At 43.0% G+C, this 17,352-nt stretch overlaps 1 protein-coding gene across 1 annotated transcript in view; it reads right to left on the bottom strand.

Moving 5' to 3' along the window:
- The window catches only part of KIF13A (kinesin family member 13A), a 218,578-nt gene that overhangs the window by 28,714 nt on the left and 172,512 nt on the right, over positions 1-17,352 (bottom strand). Inside the window, 8 exon segments of the mRNA XM_032648491.1 lie at positions 153-285; positions 1,325-1,476; positions 4,489-4,662; positions 5,183-5,344; positions 8,059-8,208; positions 9,262-9,402; positions 10,640-10,802; positions 12,433-12,646. Coding sequence (XP_032504382.1) covers positions 153-285; positions 1,325-1,476; positions 4,489-4,662; positions 5,183-5,344; positions 8,059-8,208; positions 9,262-9,402; positions 10,640-10,802; positions 12,433-12,646 — 1,289 coding nt within the window.

Below are 17,352 nucleotides of genomic sequence, written 5' to 3'. Positions count from 1 at the left end.
CCAGGAATGGGGATGGGGAGGGATGGATGGGGGAAGAGGATCAAGGAAGGGGAAAGAATTAGGGAACAGAGAGGCAAATAACTAGAAAATTCCAGAAACTGTAAGAGTGGGACAGGGAGAAAACACGAAACAAGCAAAGACAAACCTAGTACCTGTCTGAGTTGAAAGACACCTCCTGTGTTGACATCTTTTGCCTGGTGAAGCTCCACAGCGGCGTACTCCCCCAGCTCATTCAGCTCTAGTATGGAGATCCACATCTCTATTCTGCGAGTAACCTCATTCCACCTGCAGAAACACGTTCCAACCAACGACCGTGTCATTGTCCGGGACATTATTAGCAACAGGAAGAAGGCCCCAGTCCCTGAGCACTCACTATCCGTGAGGCACTGTGCTATGTGTGTCACATAGATTATTTTCTTGTTTAACACTCAGAACAATCCTGTGGTATGGGTTCTTTTCATTTATTTTATTGATATATACCTTATATGCAGTGAACTGTCCCGATCTCAGGCGTAGACTTGGAGGGATGGTGACAAATGCATACACCTGTGCATACACCCGGCCATCACCACAGCAGGTCTGCTCAGGCCCCTTCCCACTCAATCCCCACACCACCTGCAGCAGCTGTGTAACCTCACAGATTAGTTTTACCTGCTCTAGAATTTCATATAGATGGAATCATGCAGTAGTGTACTCTTCTAGGTCTGGCTCCTTTGATTCAGAACAATGTTTGTGAGATTCATCCACAATATGTAAGAGTGGGACACAGTCCTTTTTTATTGTTGAGTAATATTCTATTATATGACTAATAACGCAATTTGTTTATCAAACATTCTCACACTGAAGGACACAGGGTTGTTTACAGTTTGGGGGATATCATGAATAGAACTGCCATAAACATTCATGTACCAGGCTGCTTATGAACTTATGTTTTCATTTTTCTTGGGTAAATACCTAGGAGTGGGATTGCTGGGTCACGGAAGAGGCAAATGGTCAACTTTAAAAGAAGATCCCCTTCTGTTTTCTTCTATAAGCTTTACAGTTTTATCTTTTACATTTAAAGTCATGCTCCATCTCAAATTAAGTGTTGTGTATCCTGTGAATTAAGATCAAGGTTGTTTTCTTCCATAAAGGTACACAGATGTTTCAGTCTCATTTGTTGAAAAGACTTTCCTTTCCCCATCGAATTTTTCCAGGGCCTGGTAGTTCCTTTCACCATTCCCATTCACAAAGGAGGAAACAGGCTCAGAGAGTCCTTATTCTTCAACCACTGTCCAAGGGTGAGCCTTGACCCTGCGTCTAAAGCCCTCAGCCAAGCACAAACCTGTCATGCAACGTTCTTGTCTTAGCATGAAGGGAATCGACTTCCCAGACAGAGCTGCCGTTCCCGGTGCACCGGTGGCCCCACACTTCGATGGCCAATGCTCCATCTGAAATGAACTCCAGGAATTCTTCCGTTACACTCACCACGTAGTCCTGGGATACGCGGGGGAGAGGAAAGGGCGACAGGAGTTAGGCAGAAAGGAATCTGAAACTTCCTTTTTAACTTTCAGCTGTATACAGTCATTTCAGAGCACACTAGCCTGATCCCAACCTTAAAACCATCGCTGCTGTTTCACAGAAAACCGCAAAGAAACCAGAATATTAGATGGGAAGTGATATTCTGAGGTAAGTTAACTGAACTCCTTTTTTTTTTTGCGGTACGCGGGCCTCTCACTGTTGTGGCCTCTCCCGTTGCGGAGCACAGGCTCCGGACGTGCAGGCTCAGCGGCCATGGCTCACGGGCCCAGCCGCTCCGCGGCACGTGGGATCCTCCCGGACCGGGGCACGAACCCGTGTCCCCTGCATCGGCAGGCGAACTCTCAACCACTGCGCCACCAGGGAAGCCCTGAACTCCTTTCTTTGATAAATGAGGACACTGAGGAAAGCAGCAGCCCCACATCGCACTGCCTGTTGGCTGCAGAGCTGAATCTGTCCTCCCTTCCTCTTGGTTCACTCTCTTTTCCCTGGGACCACTTTGACTTTCAGACAGAACAGACCAATCAGCACAGCAAAAAAAAAAAAAAAAAAAAAAAAGGTAACTTCTGATTGTTCCTTGCTATGGCTTAGAAGACCAAAACAGAATTAAATTTTATACGATTATCTCCAAGATTCTGCGCTCTTACTCTTAAACCCTCCCACTCCAACTCTTTGTTGTGAAATACAAACAGATGAGCATGAGGAAACGGGTGCTGAATAGACGGAGCAGTGAGGCATCACCTGGAACAAAGCAGCAGGCAAGGACCATGCGGACTTCCTTCCCATTAGTGGAATCTCAGGTGACTCTAATTTCTCGAAAGGGCTGTGCTGTATTGGATTAACCTTATACTACCTAACTTCTTATTTTATTTGGAGACAGAGCCAGAATTTTAAAAGGAAAATAAACTTCATGACCAATTAGCACAAACTACGCATTTTAGAGGTTAAAAAAAAGCCCCAAAAGACCCCAAGGTTGGGCTTCCCTGGTGGCGCAGTGGTTGAGAGTCCACCTGCCGATGCAGGGGACGCGGGTTCGTGCCCCGGTCCGGGAAGATCCCACAGGTCGCGGAGCGGCTGGGCCCGTGAGCCATGGCCGCTGAGCCTGTGCATCCGGAGCCTGTGCTCCGCAACGGGAGAGGCCACAACAGTGAGAGGTCCGCGCACCACAAGAAAAAAAAAAAAAAAAAAACCCAAGGTCACACAGCGAGTCCAAAGTCTCTGAGACTAGCATCTATTAAACCAGCTGTTAACTAGGATGTACTTAAAATCCAGGTTTCATCCTTCTAAATAAGCAGCTTTTTGGATCCAAAGAAAGATGGGGAATATTTAAAAGAGTATTCAGAGAACCATAATGACAACAACAAAAGATTAATAAAGAATTAAGAAACAGACTTGGTGAATACAGGTAAAAATAAAAAGTGGGCTATTCTCATCAAAATAAAGACTTGACAGGGGACTTCCCTGGCAGTCCTGTGGTTAAGACTTCACCTTCCAATGCAGGGGGTGCGGGTCCGATCCCTGGTCGGGGAGCTAAGATCCCACATGCCTTGGGGCCAAAAAACCAAAACATAAAACAGAAGCAATATTGTAATAAATTCAATAAAGACTTTAAGAATGGTCCACATCAAAAAAGATCTTTAAAAAACAAATAAATAAAAACTTGACAGGGACTTCCCCAGTGGCACAGTGGATAAGACTCCATGCTCCCAATGCAGGGGGCCTGGGTTCGATCCCTGGTCAGGGAACTCGATCCCACATGCATGCCACTACTAAGGAGCCTGTGTGCCGCAACTAAGAAGCCCGCCTACCACAACTAAGACCTGGTGCAACCAAAAAATAAATATCTTAAAAAAAGAGAAATCTAGCCTTTCAAAAAAAAACCTTGACGGACTTTACATATGGGAAATTTTATAGGTGGTGATATGAATTTGTCTTCTAACTGTAGAACCAGAAAGAATAGGCACCATTTCGAAAAGAAGGGGTCTTGAATATCTATGGAGAATTGCCCAAAGAAAAACAAAATTACACAGAGGCTAGACTCTGGCTGTCAGAAATGACTGGTTGGCAGTCTGATATGAAAGACAGGAAGAGTAGCTGATGTCACAAAATAGGTCCAACCAATATTCACCAAATATTCGCCTCTCTCATTTTGTATGATCTTTAAAAGCTCACATGGGACTTTAGAATGCTATGCTTAGATTTCAAAAGAATGAAAAATATCTACAGCAACTTATATGGTTAGATGCTCACGTATATTAAAATAATAAAATGCAATTCTGCAATCTGTAAAATGTGATCACATTTTTGTAAAAAACTTTTTAAAGTTATGCATGCGTGACGTTAAGAGTGTGTATCTCTGGCCATTTATGTGTATGAACATATGTTTGCACACACATAATATACAGCAAATTGTCACTGGTCATCACAGATTTCAGGGAGAGGTCTTTCAGAGTTTATTTTATTTTATTTATTTATTTTAAATTTTATTTTTTGGCTGCATTGGGTCTTCGTTGCTGCGTGTGGGCTTTCTCTAGTTGCGGCGGGTAGGGGATACTCTTCATTGTGGTGCCTGCGGTTCTTATTGCAGTGGCTTCTCTTGTTGCAGAGCATGGGCTCCAGGTGCATGGGCTTCAGTAGTTGCAGAGTGTGGGCTCAGTAGTTGTGGCACACGGGCTTAGTTGCTCCACAGCATGTGGGATCTTCCTGGACCAGGGCTTGAACCCATGTCCCCGGCATTAGCAGGCGGATTCTTAACCACTGTGCCACTAGGGAAGTCCCCAGATTTTATTTTAAACACTTTCAAACGATCTGAATTTGTATTAAAGTACGTTTTGAGGTTAAAAAGCTCAATAAACCTATTATGTTTATGAAACATTCATATGGGAAAAAACTCTAAGTTACAAGTAGACTTTTGAACTGAGCCACGGCCGTTTGTTTCCCAAGTAGCTTATTTTTTAATGGCATTTGTACCTTACAGTGAGAGAAGGTCACAGTGTACTGGGCATCCTTGGACTGTGGGGAAGGCACCTCTGGGTCCACTACTGGGGCAGCCACTGTGGATTCACACTGGTCCCAGAATGTGTATTGACAGAAGACGAAATTTGAGAGGTTTAAGGGCAGCCCAGTTGCCTCTTTAATTTTTACCTGGAGAGAGAAAAAAATGCAAACATAACTCTCATAAAGAAAACAAACTATGCATTCTTTTCATACCCAGCTACCTCAAATTTAAGAGTGGGTGATGAAATAAATAAATCAGTCATCCATTTGACAACTGAAAATATTTCATTAAGGGTTACCTACTTGTAATGAAATGTGTACCATAGGTCCATAACTACAGTATGTGAGCATGGTGACAAATGCACACATCCCTCTCAAACTTTCCTAATGACCGAGTTTCTGACACAGCTGTGACCTTTACTAGAAAAGCATGATTCACTAAACAATATGCACTCCTTGCATGCCACAAACACAGACTTCTGAAATTTCATACAACTGTCATCAGAAAGTGTGCTGCACTTCTGGGAAAAGTACTGTCTGTTATTGTATTTATTGTCAGAAAGTTTAACTTTTACCATTTTCTATGAAAAACTCCTAAGATTTTCCATAAAATTGTTTTGAATTGAAAAGGGCATTTATCTGAGCCTTCCCAGCCCTGCCCTCTCACCCGGCATGTCAGTTTTTTGACTCGGTGAATGATTTCCCCGCTGCTGTCTACGACTTCAAGACTCCCGCTTTCACTGGAGTTCTCCGAGGAGTCATCCTCCACCACGCGTTCCGGGACGGCACCTGTAACTCGCATCACTTCCACATGGAGACGCCCGGCAACCTGGGTCAAGGAACCAGAGTGCCGTGGGGTTAAAAGACATCCCGTGGACAATACTGACCTGAGGTGGAAAGCATGCTACGACATCTCCGGCGAGCAGCTCCACTGTTATTGCTGGGGCACCTCCAGCAACGGGAAGCTCTCAGTACTTCCAGAGCCAGCCCACTCCATCGCCTGCCCTGTAATCACCCTGCCTTACTTTGAGCCAAATTTGCCTTTGTACCTTGCCTCCCAGAGTCATCTTCATTCTTACCCGTCTTCTACAGGACAGCCCATGAACAGCACAAAGGCAGCTATCACATTCTACCTAGAGTTATCTGTTTCCCTCATTCACATATTCATTCATTTACTCATTTGATCAAATACCTGGCATCGTGGGAACACCACGATAAAAAGACACAGGCTCTGCTGTCTGGGCACTCACAGTCAAGTGGGGAAAGACACAGAATTAAAAACCCAGTGTAGGGGGCTTCCCTGGTGGCGCAGTGGTTAAGAATCCGCCTGCCAATGCAAGGAACACAGGTTGGAGCCCTGTTCCAGGAAGATCCCACATGCCACGGAGCAACTAAGCCCGTGTGCCACAACTACTGAACCTGTGCTCTAGAGCCCATGAGCCACAACTACTGAGCCCGTGTGCTGCAACTACTGAAGCCCGTGCGCTCTAGGGCCCGTGCTCTGCAACAAGAGAAGCCACCGCAATGAGAAGCCCACGCACCGCAACGAAGTGTAGCTCCTGCTCGCCACAACTAGAGAAAGTCCGCGCGCAGCAACGAAGACCCAAAGCAGCCAATACATAAATAAATAAACAAATAAGTAAATAAAAACCCAGTATAAACTAGCTGTTCTAATAGAGATACATGCAGGTTGTTAGGAGATAAATTTATCCACTCAACATTTACTGAGAGTCAGTGTGTGCCGGGAACTGTACTAAGTGCTGTGTTTACAACAGTAAACCAAACAGTCATGGCCACTGGGCTCATGGAGCCTCTCCCCTAACCTCTTGGGAGCAGAGAATGAGAATGGAAGTGACCTTAGGGCTGGGAGAAGGGTGAGGGGGTAAGACCTACTCCAGGAGGAGCGACAAAGTCACCAAGTTATAAGGAAATAGTTTGAGACTTTTTCGAAAAAAAAAAAAGGGGGGGTGGGGGGAACTTAAGTTTCCAGATTATCCTGGTGGTTCTCTGCATTGGTGCCAGTTTAGCAGTGTCTCTCTTATAGCTGGTTTCACAGAACTGATTTAAGGATAGGAATGACCCTGACCTTTGCATTCTCAGTGTTGTAACTGGTCAGGTTTTCTTTGGCAACACAGTTTTAGGTCGTAATGACTGGACTTGTGAAGGGGACACATGTTCTGGCACTGCTGTGTCATCTTACATAGTGAAGCTTATTTTTTAAAGGTAGCTCAGATCTAACTTCCACAGAGCAATTGGCCCTGACACCCAAGACCTGAGAGAAATTAGTTGACGGTATTTGACAAGTGAGACAAATATGGAGGAAGGAGCAAGAGAAGGGGAAGAAAGGAAATATGAGAAAACGTTAGAAGACAGTGGCTCTTAAGCTTTTTTCCCCAACGTTTTTTGAGACCCTAATACATTTTTAGTATAATTTCAGGGGATTAACGAAATACTCAAAGCCCACCATGGACCCTAGCTTAAAAACCCTGACTACGGACTCAGCCACTAGATCTCTTTGCCATAGGAGTTGTGCCCATTTTTAACATGGGATAAAGCAACTTAGCCCACTATTTTCCTAGAGCATAATGTCCACAGGTGGGTTACTACATGTGGAATGTGAGCTGTGCACTTACACATCACAACTGGGAATCTAGGGTCTATTTTCTGGGTTCCCTTTGGACAGAATGGCACCTTATTCTTAGTCTGCTCTAAGAATCACAAGAAATAACTTAGTATTTCCAAGTTTGCATGTTATTGAAGGATAAGCTAGGAAATAAGGATGTTACTAAATTTAAAATGAAAACATCAGTTGATGAAGTGGATAATATAAAAAAGTTTGAACTTGAACATTTTCTGAAATGTTTCAGGCTGACAGAAGGCCAATATAATGAAATAAATGAAATATGAGGGGCATTTTTTTAAAAAAGAGGAGGTAACAGTGGGATGCTTAAGCTTGTTTTCTTTGAATATTTTAGAATTTCAAAATAATCCTCCCAAGTTGTATGTTGTAAAGACCACTTAGGGCCAGGAAGGAGTTAAAGTGTACTACAGAGGTGAGAGATTCAAAGAGAAATCAATATGGGGCACAGAGCTGAATCTGGTTTCCAAAAGCTTTCAAATTTGATTAAAACAAAGAAAATACTTGTGAACCACAAATAAAAAACATGTTCTAATAATCTTTTAAAACCATGCCTTAATTTTGATAGTTTCTTTTGATATTAGTAGAGAAAGAAGAATGTGATCCTGATGCTTCACCCTAGTTTCTTGATCTACCTCAAGAACAGAGCTTAAATCGAATTAAAAAATAAAAAATGAACTTGAGCTCGGTGCTTTGTGATGACCTAGAGGGGTGGGATAGGGAGGGTGGGAGGGAGGCTCAAGAGGGAGGAGATATTGGTGGTACATCTATACATATAGCTGACTCACTTCATTGTACAGCAGAAATTAACACAACATTGTAAAGCAATTATACTCCAATAAAGATGGAAAAAAAAAACCAAACTTGAACCATGGCCATTTTCTCAGAGGCTGTCTTGTCCTTACCTCCCCCTGCTGGCTGATGATAGGAACTGCATACAGAAGTTTCACATCACAGAACAGACACTCCAAGAACACATTAGCCACGCCAATTAGGTTGTGATTCTCTTGGGCTTCATAGAAAGGGTCACCTCGTTTCCCGCAGAGTCGCTTTGTCTGAATGGTAGGAGAGGCGGGCGGAAAGCGAGTAGGAAACAAAACATCAACTTAAACAATACTATTTAAAACCAGCATTTTTAAATGTTTTAAAAAGAAAGCACTGGGCTTCCCTGGTGGCACAGTGGTTGGGAGTCCGCCTGCCAATGCAGGGGACGCGGGTTCACGCCCTGGTCTGGGAGGATCCCACATGCCGTGGAGCGACTGGGCTGGTGAGCCACGATTACTGAGCCTGCGCGTCTGGAGCCTGCGCTCCGCAACGAGAGGCCGCGGTAGTGAGAGGCCTGCGCACTACGATGAAGAGTGGCCCCCGTTTGCCACAACTAAAGAAAGCCCTCGCACAGAAACGAAGACCCAACACAGCCATAAATAAATAAATTTTTTTAAAAAAGCACTTATCCAAATAAATTAAAAAGAAGTAAAAATAGAATCACGTCACACGAATAAAACAGAACTATCCCACGGGAGGGGCTTGTTAAGTGACATAAGGGCAGGAAGAGCTCTTCTTTGGTTACAGCCCCACCTATCACACCCCGTCTTCCCTATCACACCCCACCTGCAAGGTTTCATTCCCTGTGCTTTGCCTCATTTCCTTCACCGAATCTTTTTTTCCATTACTAATGTAGAAAAAATGGATCATGCTTTCTAAAATTCTTCTTAGCATCTACCTAGCCATGAACACAGCTAGGGGAGCACGAACACATGCTAATGAATACAAAATCCACACTGGCTCCATTTAAGCTGATTTTTAACAGCATTGACGAAACAGCACAAGTTCACTTTGTCCTACTTCACTTGAAATGTAGTAGCAACCCAATAAGAACACGCTATGTGTTCTCTTCATTTAGTTCCTATCTGTGTGGGGATCACATGTTTTATGACCGATCCAACTGATCCTCTCAAGGTCACTTTCACTTTACATTTCTAATATAAATGTCCCAAGTAGCACGACAGATATTCACTGACGCACATATGTGTGTTCTGACGATTAAATCACTTATATTCTTGTCCTTTTAGCACAACCAAAGCTCCTTTACATTTTGTCCCTCTTACCTCAGGAACCTTCTCCTTCCATTCTTGATAAAGGTCTCGCATATCGATTAACTTATTCTCCAGCTTCTCGATGGTCCACACTTGGGTGCTCTTTCCTTTCCTCCTCACTTGAATAGCTGGCTCGCTCACTATGGCTCCTCTCTGCAGAATGAAGGAAAACAAAAACAAAAAACAAACATAACGCATCTTGTTATAACTCTTTTGGATTATTGAAGCAATATGTATTATCGTAAAGTAGAAAGTTTGAAAAGAAAAAACACATAATGTATACAAAAGAAGATGAAACCCTATCACCTAGGGAGTATTCTGGTTTATTTTCAATCTTCTTTGTATACCCATGCACACACAGTTTATTTTTATCACAGTCAGAACCAAACAAATATACAAATTTCCTATCCCAATTCTCTCTCCACAGTTCACCTTCTTGTGTGGTTAAATATTCTTCATAAACATGATTTTTCATAGCAACACAGCCATCCATTATAGGGATGTATCACTCACTTGACTAATTCTCTTGGTCAACATCATGGCTGCTTCAAATTTTTGCTATTACACAGGCCACTGTGATAAGTGTCCTGGTACAAAAGCCCATAAATGTTTATGAACACGTCTATAAGTACAGATTTAGAATAAATTTCTCAAAGGAGAACTACTTGGTCAAAAGATTAAAATGCAAGAACACTGACGAGATACTCTCTGACTCGTTTCTAGCTCGCTTGCTGGAGGGAAAAATGAATGGATGAAAAATTATTTCTTCCAAAGTTTCTCCTTAAATGAAAATTTCTTCAAGTTGAAATGACAGGAAACTTCCCAATGGCTGCAAAGAATCCTTCTGTGTATGAAAAACAGGTATCATATGAGTCTTCCTTTCTCGAAGAATTCACTCTCAGAATGGTACTATCACAAAATATACACACATTCCCCCATTTCAGGAGGCATTTATATGAAAGAGAAAAGCAGGAGGAATTACTTATATATATTTCTAGTTTCAATGTTTTATTTATTCATTCATTTATTTTTTGGCCATCCCAGCGGCTTGTAGGATCTTAGTTCCCCAAACAAAGATTGAACCCGGGACCGCAGCAGTGAAAGCACCGAGTCCTAACCATTGGACTACCAGGAATTCCCCAGTTTCACTGTTTTAAAGAAAGAATTTATATTAGCAAGGCTTTTAAGCCCCCCAAATTCTCATATTCCGATCATAAAATACCCGAAGGCATATATACCCAAGATCTCTAAAGGATGTCTTAAAAAGAACAGACCCTCCGGCTCACGTCGGGGTCTCCTCACGGATGTTCCGTGGATGCCAGGTTTACGTTCCACTTACAGTATCTACTGTTGTACCTCTCGCTCTCATCTTCTTTGAGAACATTCTTACCTTTCTATTGGCACTGAGGTTTGCAGCAGGGATCTGCAGAGTCACCTGGTAGTCGGTGAGTCTGCTCATCTCCTCGGCTAAGAAGTTAGCCTCCCTCACCAAGGTGTTAGCTTTGACCAGCTGCTCCCGCAGTTTTGCCAGGCTTTGGCGGAAGAGTTCATCCCTGTGGCACAGCAGAAAAGGACATGAGAATGTCCAAAAGAAAACGGCAGTCCCGTTTCCAAGTGAGTCATGTTGTTAGAAAGTAGAAGAAAACTCCTCTCAAACAATTGTTTTTCAAGCTATTTTTGCCAATTCACCTTTTATCCTCCTCTCTTCCCACCAGGTTTCCGTGAGCTCTCCACTGGTAACCACAGATGAAGAGCAAACATGTGGGGTGACTTAACTTCAAACCATGTTTTAAATTATATAACATTTGAAAACAACTAGATTTTGATATGGTAATGCACATGTACACACAAAACCCAATAAAGCAATCCTTTAGGAAAAAGAAATGATTACGACTTCTGTGTGCTTTGGGGTGGGGAAGACCTGGAGCCAGTAAGGAGAAAGTGTTTTACGTGATTTCTTCAGTTGGTAAAAGGTGAGACGTAGGGACCTCTGTGGCAGCAGAAATTCGTTTCTCAACTCTACACAATAGCACTTCCTGATAAAAGCTTCTCTAACAGCCTAACTGGGTCCGAACCCTATTATATGTTTTCCCAGCCCCACATCTTTTGCCTCAGTAGCCTTCATCATAGTTACAATTTTTCATTTATTTGTGTAATTATTTGACCAATAATGTCCGTCTCCTCTACGAAGCTGTAAGCACCCCCAGGGCAGGGACCATGTCTTTTTTGCTTGTCACTACACCTAAAGTGCATGGTCCATCACAGGATATGCAAAAATTACCCACTGAATGAAACAAAGGGTACAGCTGACCCTTGAACAACATGGGTTTGACCTGCATAGGCCCACGGAGATACAGATTTTTTTCACTGTGATCCATGGTTGGTTGAATCTGTGGATGTGGAATGCAGATATCAAGAACCTACTGTAAAGTTATACTCGGATTTTCGACTGCTTGGAGTGTCAGCACGTGATAAATGCTCAAGACACGTCAGGCGCCATTATTTTTATTACAACACGAGATAATGGACTATCAACAGACCCAGGTTCAAACCCTGGCCTTTTCATTTACTTAATGGGTGACTGAGGGAAGGTATTTAAAATGATTGTCCAAGCTACAAGACAGAACGAATAGTTCCCACAGCTTGGTGCTGCTGGGAGCATCAAATAAAATAAGCAGCATTCCTAGACTGTGGTAAGACCACAACAGAACTCAGCAATACTTATTGTGGTTGTTTTTGTTACCGTTTCCTCCACTACTACCTCAGTTCTGATATAAATAAAGTCACAAGGTAAAAAAAAAATTCACATTTAGTAGATTTCTTAACATTAAAATTCTATTTAAATGGGTTCCAACATAAGAGAAATAAAAAACAAGAAATGGTTTTATGCTGAAGAACTATTCAAAAGTTCTCTACTTTAAGACCAGACCGTGGTATTCTAACTTGGCACCGTTTTTATTAAAGGGTAAGGGGGCAGGTGTAATCTTTAACAACTAACATCACAGTAAACATACTTAGGATAAATGATATCTCTGAAAGGAAAGGCAAGTGCTAACAATCCAGACACGGGAGTAAGATTTCCCTCTTTGCCAGGTCTGTCCCGCTTTGACGTGCCTCCGACCGCCTCCCCCAGGACCCCGAGGCCTTGACTCTGGGCGCCTCCACCCCCGTTCCCCTTCGTACCTCTCCTCTGCCCACTGGGTCACTTTCTGCTGAGCTGTCTGGCTGCTATAGGCCAGGCGGTCAGGGCCGCTGCTCTGGGGCCGCCTCTCTGGGGACAGCTGCTGGCGGAGCTGCTCCAGTTCGCGCTCGTACATGAGCCGCTGCTCCTCAAGGGCGCTCCTCTTTTCTTCCAGGTACTGTTTCTCCAGGACCTGAACCACATTTTGAACTGGGTCTGGTGAGCCAAGAGACAAGGCGAGGTGCCTTCAGCGGTGGCTACAACAGGGAGCCCATGGGTGTTCCTTTCGGCGAAAACCATCCTTGCCCCCAGAATCAAGCCTTTCAATGTGCTGCCTGTGAGCGGCCTGAGAGGCCCCATCTGATGAAATCCTCTCCACTTCCTTTTCCTTAACATTTTAGATCAATGCCCTGGGGGGAAACATTCCCCACATCTACTATGTGACTTTCTTCACTTTGATGAGTTCATCCTAATGTTTAGATAGACCACTCAATTGCAAAAAGCAGATGACAGGGGAAAGGGGGTTGGGATTCTATCCACCGAGAAGAAAAACTCAATGAAAGCTAAGACAACTTCAAAGACAGAGCCACATGAGATTTGATTTTTCTGACAGTCACTTTTTAACGCTCTTCTAGCATTGGTTTCAGCACATGGCAAAGGGTCTGTATTTCTGATTTTAGCCACAAATTTATTACTCCTGAATTTCTCTAATGTGAGAGGAAACTTACAGATCACAGCATGTGTTTGAAAACACTGATTGAGTATACAGTCTGGCAATTTCTCAGGTGTTAATAGTCAAGAAAGCAATTCACTTGCAACTATTTCTGGTTTTTTGCGTTTGCAGATTGAGAGATCACCAACACACACGTGGGTGAACAGGTATTAGAAATACTAATGGGTCTTGTTGAAAGGGGCCATGACTGTGACGAGTGGTGGCTGTGGTGTAGGCAGGACTCAGTCCTAAAGAGCTAATTGGCTACGGCAGGACATTAGCTTGGTAACAACCAATGGCCTGGATGTAATGGAGAAAGATTAAGGAAGGCACTGACCACATGCACAAAAGAGAAAGTCATGCTGTCTCTAGGGAAACAGTATGTTAGACAATCTGGATGGTAAACAAAGAAATCACCATAATGGTAAATATTTCCCTGAAGTACATGGGACCTAGGAGATGTGTTCGTATTCTCAGACTAGCCTGAGATTCACACACTTGCTTATTATTCAGTGCTGCTCGTGTCATTTTTTTTTTTTTTTTTTTTTTTTGCGGTATGCGGGCCTCTCACTGTTGTGACCTCTCCCATTGCGGAGCCCAGGCTCCGGACGCGCAGGCTCAGCATCCATGGCTCACGGGCCCAGCTGCTCTGCGGCATGTGGGATCTTCCCAGACCGGGGCACGAACCCGTGTCCCCTGCATCGGCAGGTGGACTCTCAACCACTGCGCCACCAGGGAAGCCCTCGTGTCGTATTTCTATATATTGACTCTCATTTTAATTTCCAGGATAAGAGAAGGAAATTAAGAGGAATTTTTACATCACCTCATGATAGCTATTGACTGACTTTACCAGAAGACCCTAATAAATCAGCAGGTAAATTTTAGTAGTTTTCTTTATGAGAAGAGGAAAAGAAAATAGCATGTTAGCTTTAAAAACAGGGTTAAATAATACAAAACAGAGTAGAAAGTACTTTTAAAAATCACTAGATACACAGAGTATAGGTGAGTTGTTTTAAGAAAAATGACAACCACAGCAGCAATAATAATTCTACTGGCTGCTGGCTATATCTCAGGTAGAGGCACTATACGCTTTGCATGCATCATCTCATGAAAACCTTGCAACAAACTTAAGGGTGGATGGCGTTCCCATTTCAAAGATGAGACAAACTGGGACTCAGAAAGGTTAAGTAGCTGACCTAAGATTGCACAGCTAATAAGCAACAGAACTGGGTTCTGAACTCAGATCAGAGCTAATTGTCTGGGGTAGGAAATAAACTTAGTAATAAATTGTACTCTTACCTCCAATGTTTTCCTCAGAATTAGTACTCTGTTAAAGAGTAGATTTAAAAAAAAAATACTGTTCTTCGCTGATATAAAATTCTCAGATTCATTATTTTTTCATAGCTGAATACTTTTCTTCATAGAGTCCTGACACAGAGTCCCTGAAATATGTTAACTTGAAAGGCCAATGGAAAATGGACTCCTAAAAAAAAACCCTTTTACACAAAGGCAGACCATGGGTGGGTAAGACTTTTTCCACAGAGTAAAAACTGACATACTCCAAAGGATTAGAACTTCTAACGTAGCCCTAGAACTTCTGGGGCGGGCGGGGGGGGAGAATAATATGGTGATCTTTTTTGAGGGAGTTTAAAGAAATCTTACACGTAAGGGCTAGAGAAGAAAAGTTCTCTTGGAATTAAAAAATATACATATTTCTCAAACAGTATACATATATTTTTTCTCTATTTAGGCTCTAGGTTTAAAAAAGAAAGGACAGGGTCCTCACCATCCATTTTTAGGGCCCTAACTGAGTGTTTATGAATCTTTTCCAGAGAGAGAAAACTGGGAAACACACCAATTTTTAAATAAAATCATATCCTAGGGTTTTTGCTAAAGGACACTGAATAAGATGTTTAATTCTTATTTCTACTTGTGGGTCAGTGGTAAGTAGAAACACACATGACCCCAGATGGCTGAGGTAGGGGGTTCCATGCCAATGCAGAGGTAATGTGACTGAGGCCTTTTTAAACTGCTTTAGCAGCTACCACGACATAGCAACCCTACTACTCACCAGGCTTTCTCAGTGGCCACAAATCAACATGCAGATATGCAAGAGAGAGCAACTCAAAGTATCCCTCCCCAAGCCTGCCACAGACCAGCCTGGGAAGCCTTGCCTGGAGACTCTGAGTCTGGCTATGCTACACACAAACCTGGTAGAGGTACAGGGACTGAGGTTTCTTTTTCTTCTCTGATCCCAACACAAGTCTGGAAACACTTTTCTCTTAGACATATTTGATAACATTTTCTTTTCAAATTAATTAACCTCTTTTAAGCCTTTATCACTATACAACATATTCTTAAAAAGGTCACCCTAATCAGCAAGTCACTCTGACTCTATGATATGGCGTAGGACAGAAGCCGAAGATGATCTGGTCTGTTCTCAAACAACCAATCCACTTTACAAGAGAATGTTAACAGTTTCCTTTTTCTCCCTATTTTCTTTCTTCCTCTTGTATGAACTGTTTTAAAACTCAGTAAGCCTAGAGCCTCAGGCCAAGAAACCAAAGAGGTAAATGTTTTAGGATGACAGAAAGGACCCCCTTTCTTTTGGGCATAGTATCCTCTCTTCTTCCTTAGTTTATTCTCTGCCTGGTATGTAACTACACAATGAGCTCAAACTTCCTTATCTGTCCCGAGAATGGAAAAGAGAGAGGGTAATGGTGTAGAGGTTGAAGGGAATTTATGTGACCCACAGAATTAGAATTAATTCATATCAAGATGCCCAAGGCACTAAATCAAAGGAAAGTAGATCCTTTGGGGGAAAAAGAGAACCTTTTAATCCCGGATGGAATAAGCTCTATGATCCTTCACCAGCCCCTTAATTGCTCTTTACTTTAGAGCTGCCATTGACTCTGTGAAAATAGTTAAATGTCTGATTCCTATTCTGAAGCCTCAGGAAGAACATATTATGGTCTACAGATACTAGGTTTGCTTTTATTCTTAATTCAAATGAATTGGGGGGCTTCCCTGGTGGCGCAGTGGTTGAGAGTCCGCCTACTGATGCAGGGGACATGGGTTCGTGCCCCGGTCCGGGAAGATCCCACATGGCGTGGAGCAGCTGGGCCCGTGAGCCATGGCTGCTGAGCCTGTGTGTCCAGAGCCTGTGCTCCGCAACGGGAGAGGCCACAGCTGCGAGAGGCCCACATACCACAAAAAAAAAAAAAAAAGAATTGGGTTTCAGATCATTATTTATTCTAGAGATTTGAAAATCCATTATTCTAGTCTATTACTGGGATAATGCAGGTGACTATTTACCCAGAAGTACTATGTCCTGAACTGCTGTGCTGTCAACAGAAATAACAGTTGCTAGTATGAGGAGCAATAATACTAGTGACACTTTCGTGCTGTTGGATACACGGGGAAAAGAACAGCCACTGGATTTTAACCACTGGAAGGCAATGGAGTTGGGACATGGGGAGGAAAGGGTCATAATTGAAAAGGGAGCATCCCTCCATCAAGAATTCAGGGCACCTCAGGCAGAAAAGGCCAGGCAGAAAACTTCAGCTTCTTCCCCATCATGTTAGTTAGATTTGGCCAAAGCATGTAGCACAAGCACTGACGAGCAGCACTGCTAAACACCAGCCAAGCTCCCTCATGCTAAAGCCAATCAGTTAACCTTCATCCCAGTGTTTGTGGAGGAGCTCCGTCTGAAACCACATGAGAGGGAAGAGAATCTTCAAATAGGACCACCAAGGGGATGGCCACCAGGCAGACAGGCTCATGACCGGGAAGCCACCTAGCGGTAGAGGTGAAGGGCGTGAACTCTGTCCGGCCACCAGCATTTCAGCATCATAACAGAGCACATCTGTGTGCCCCACAGGGGAGCTCCATTTAGCAGTGGGGTTGAGTAAAGCATAAGGAAGGGGAAACATTACTTTTAAATGGATAAAATCAACACTGGAGAGCAAGGCCTGATCTGGAACACAAACGGATACTCATGTTAACACCATGAGCCAAGACCACTGATGATGAACTGCTGTGGCTAAGAAAGCTTGGAGAAATTAACAAATGAGTATTTAGTGAGCGCTAAATACTCACTGGTTATTGAGGGGGGTCATATATATATAAATATTTATATAAATATATTTATGTATACATAAATATTTAGATATATGTTAAGACAGTAGCAATTGGAGAAAATTAGAAATCT

This window comes from Phocoena sinus, chromosome 11 (genome assembly GCF_008692025.1).
Source record: "Phocoena sinus isolate mPhoSin1 chromosome 11, mPhoSin1.pri, whole genome shotgun sequence".
Classification (NCBI taxonomy): Eukaryota; Metazoa; Chordata; class Mammalia; order Artiodactyla; family Phocoenidae; genus Phocoena; species Phocoena sinus.
The sequence above is the reverse complement of the archived record's forward strand: the minus strand, read 5'-3'. Positions and strand labels throughout refer to the sequence as shown.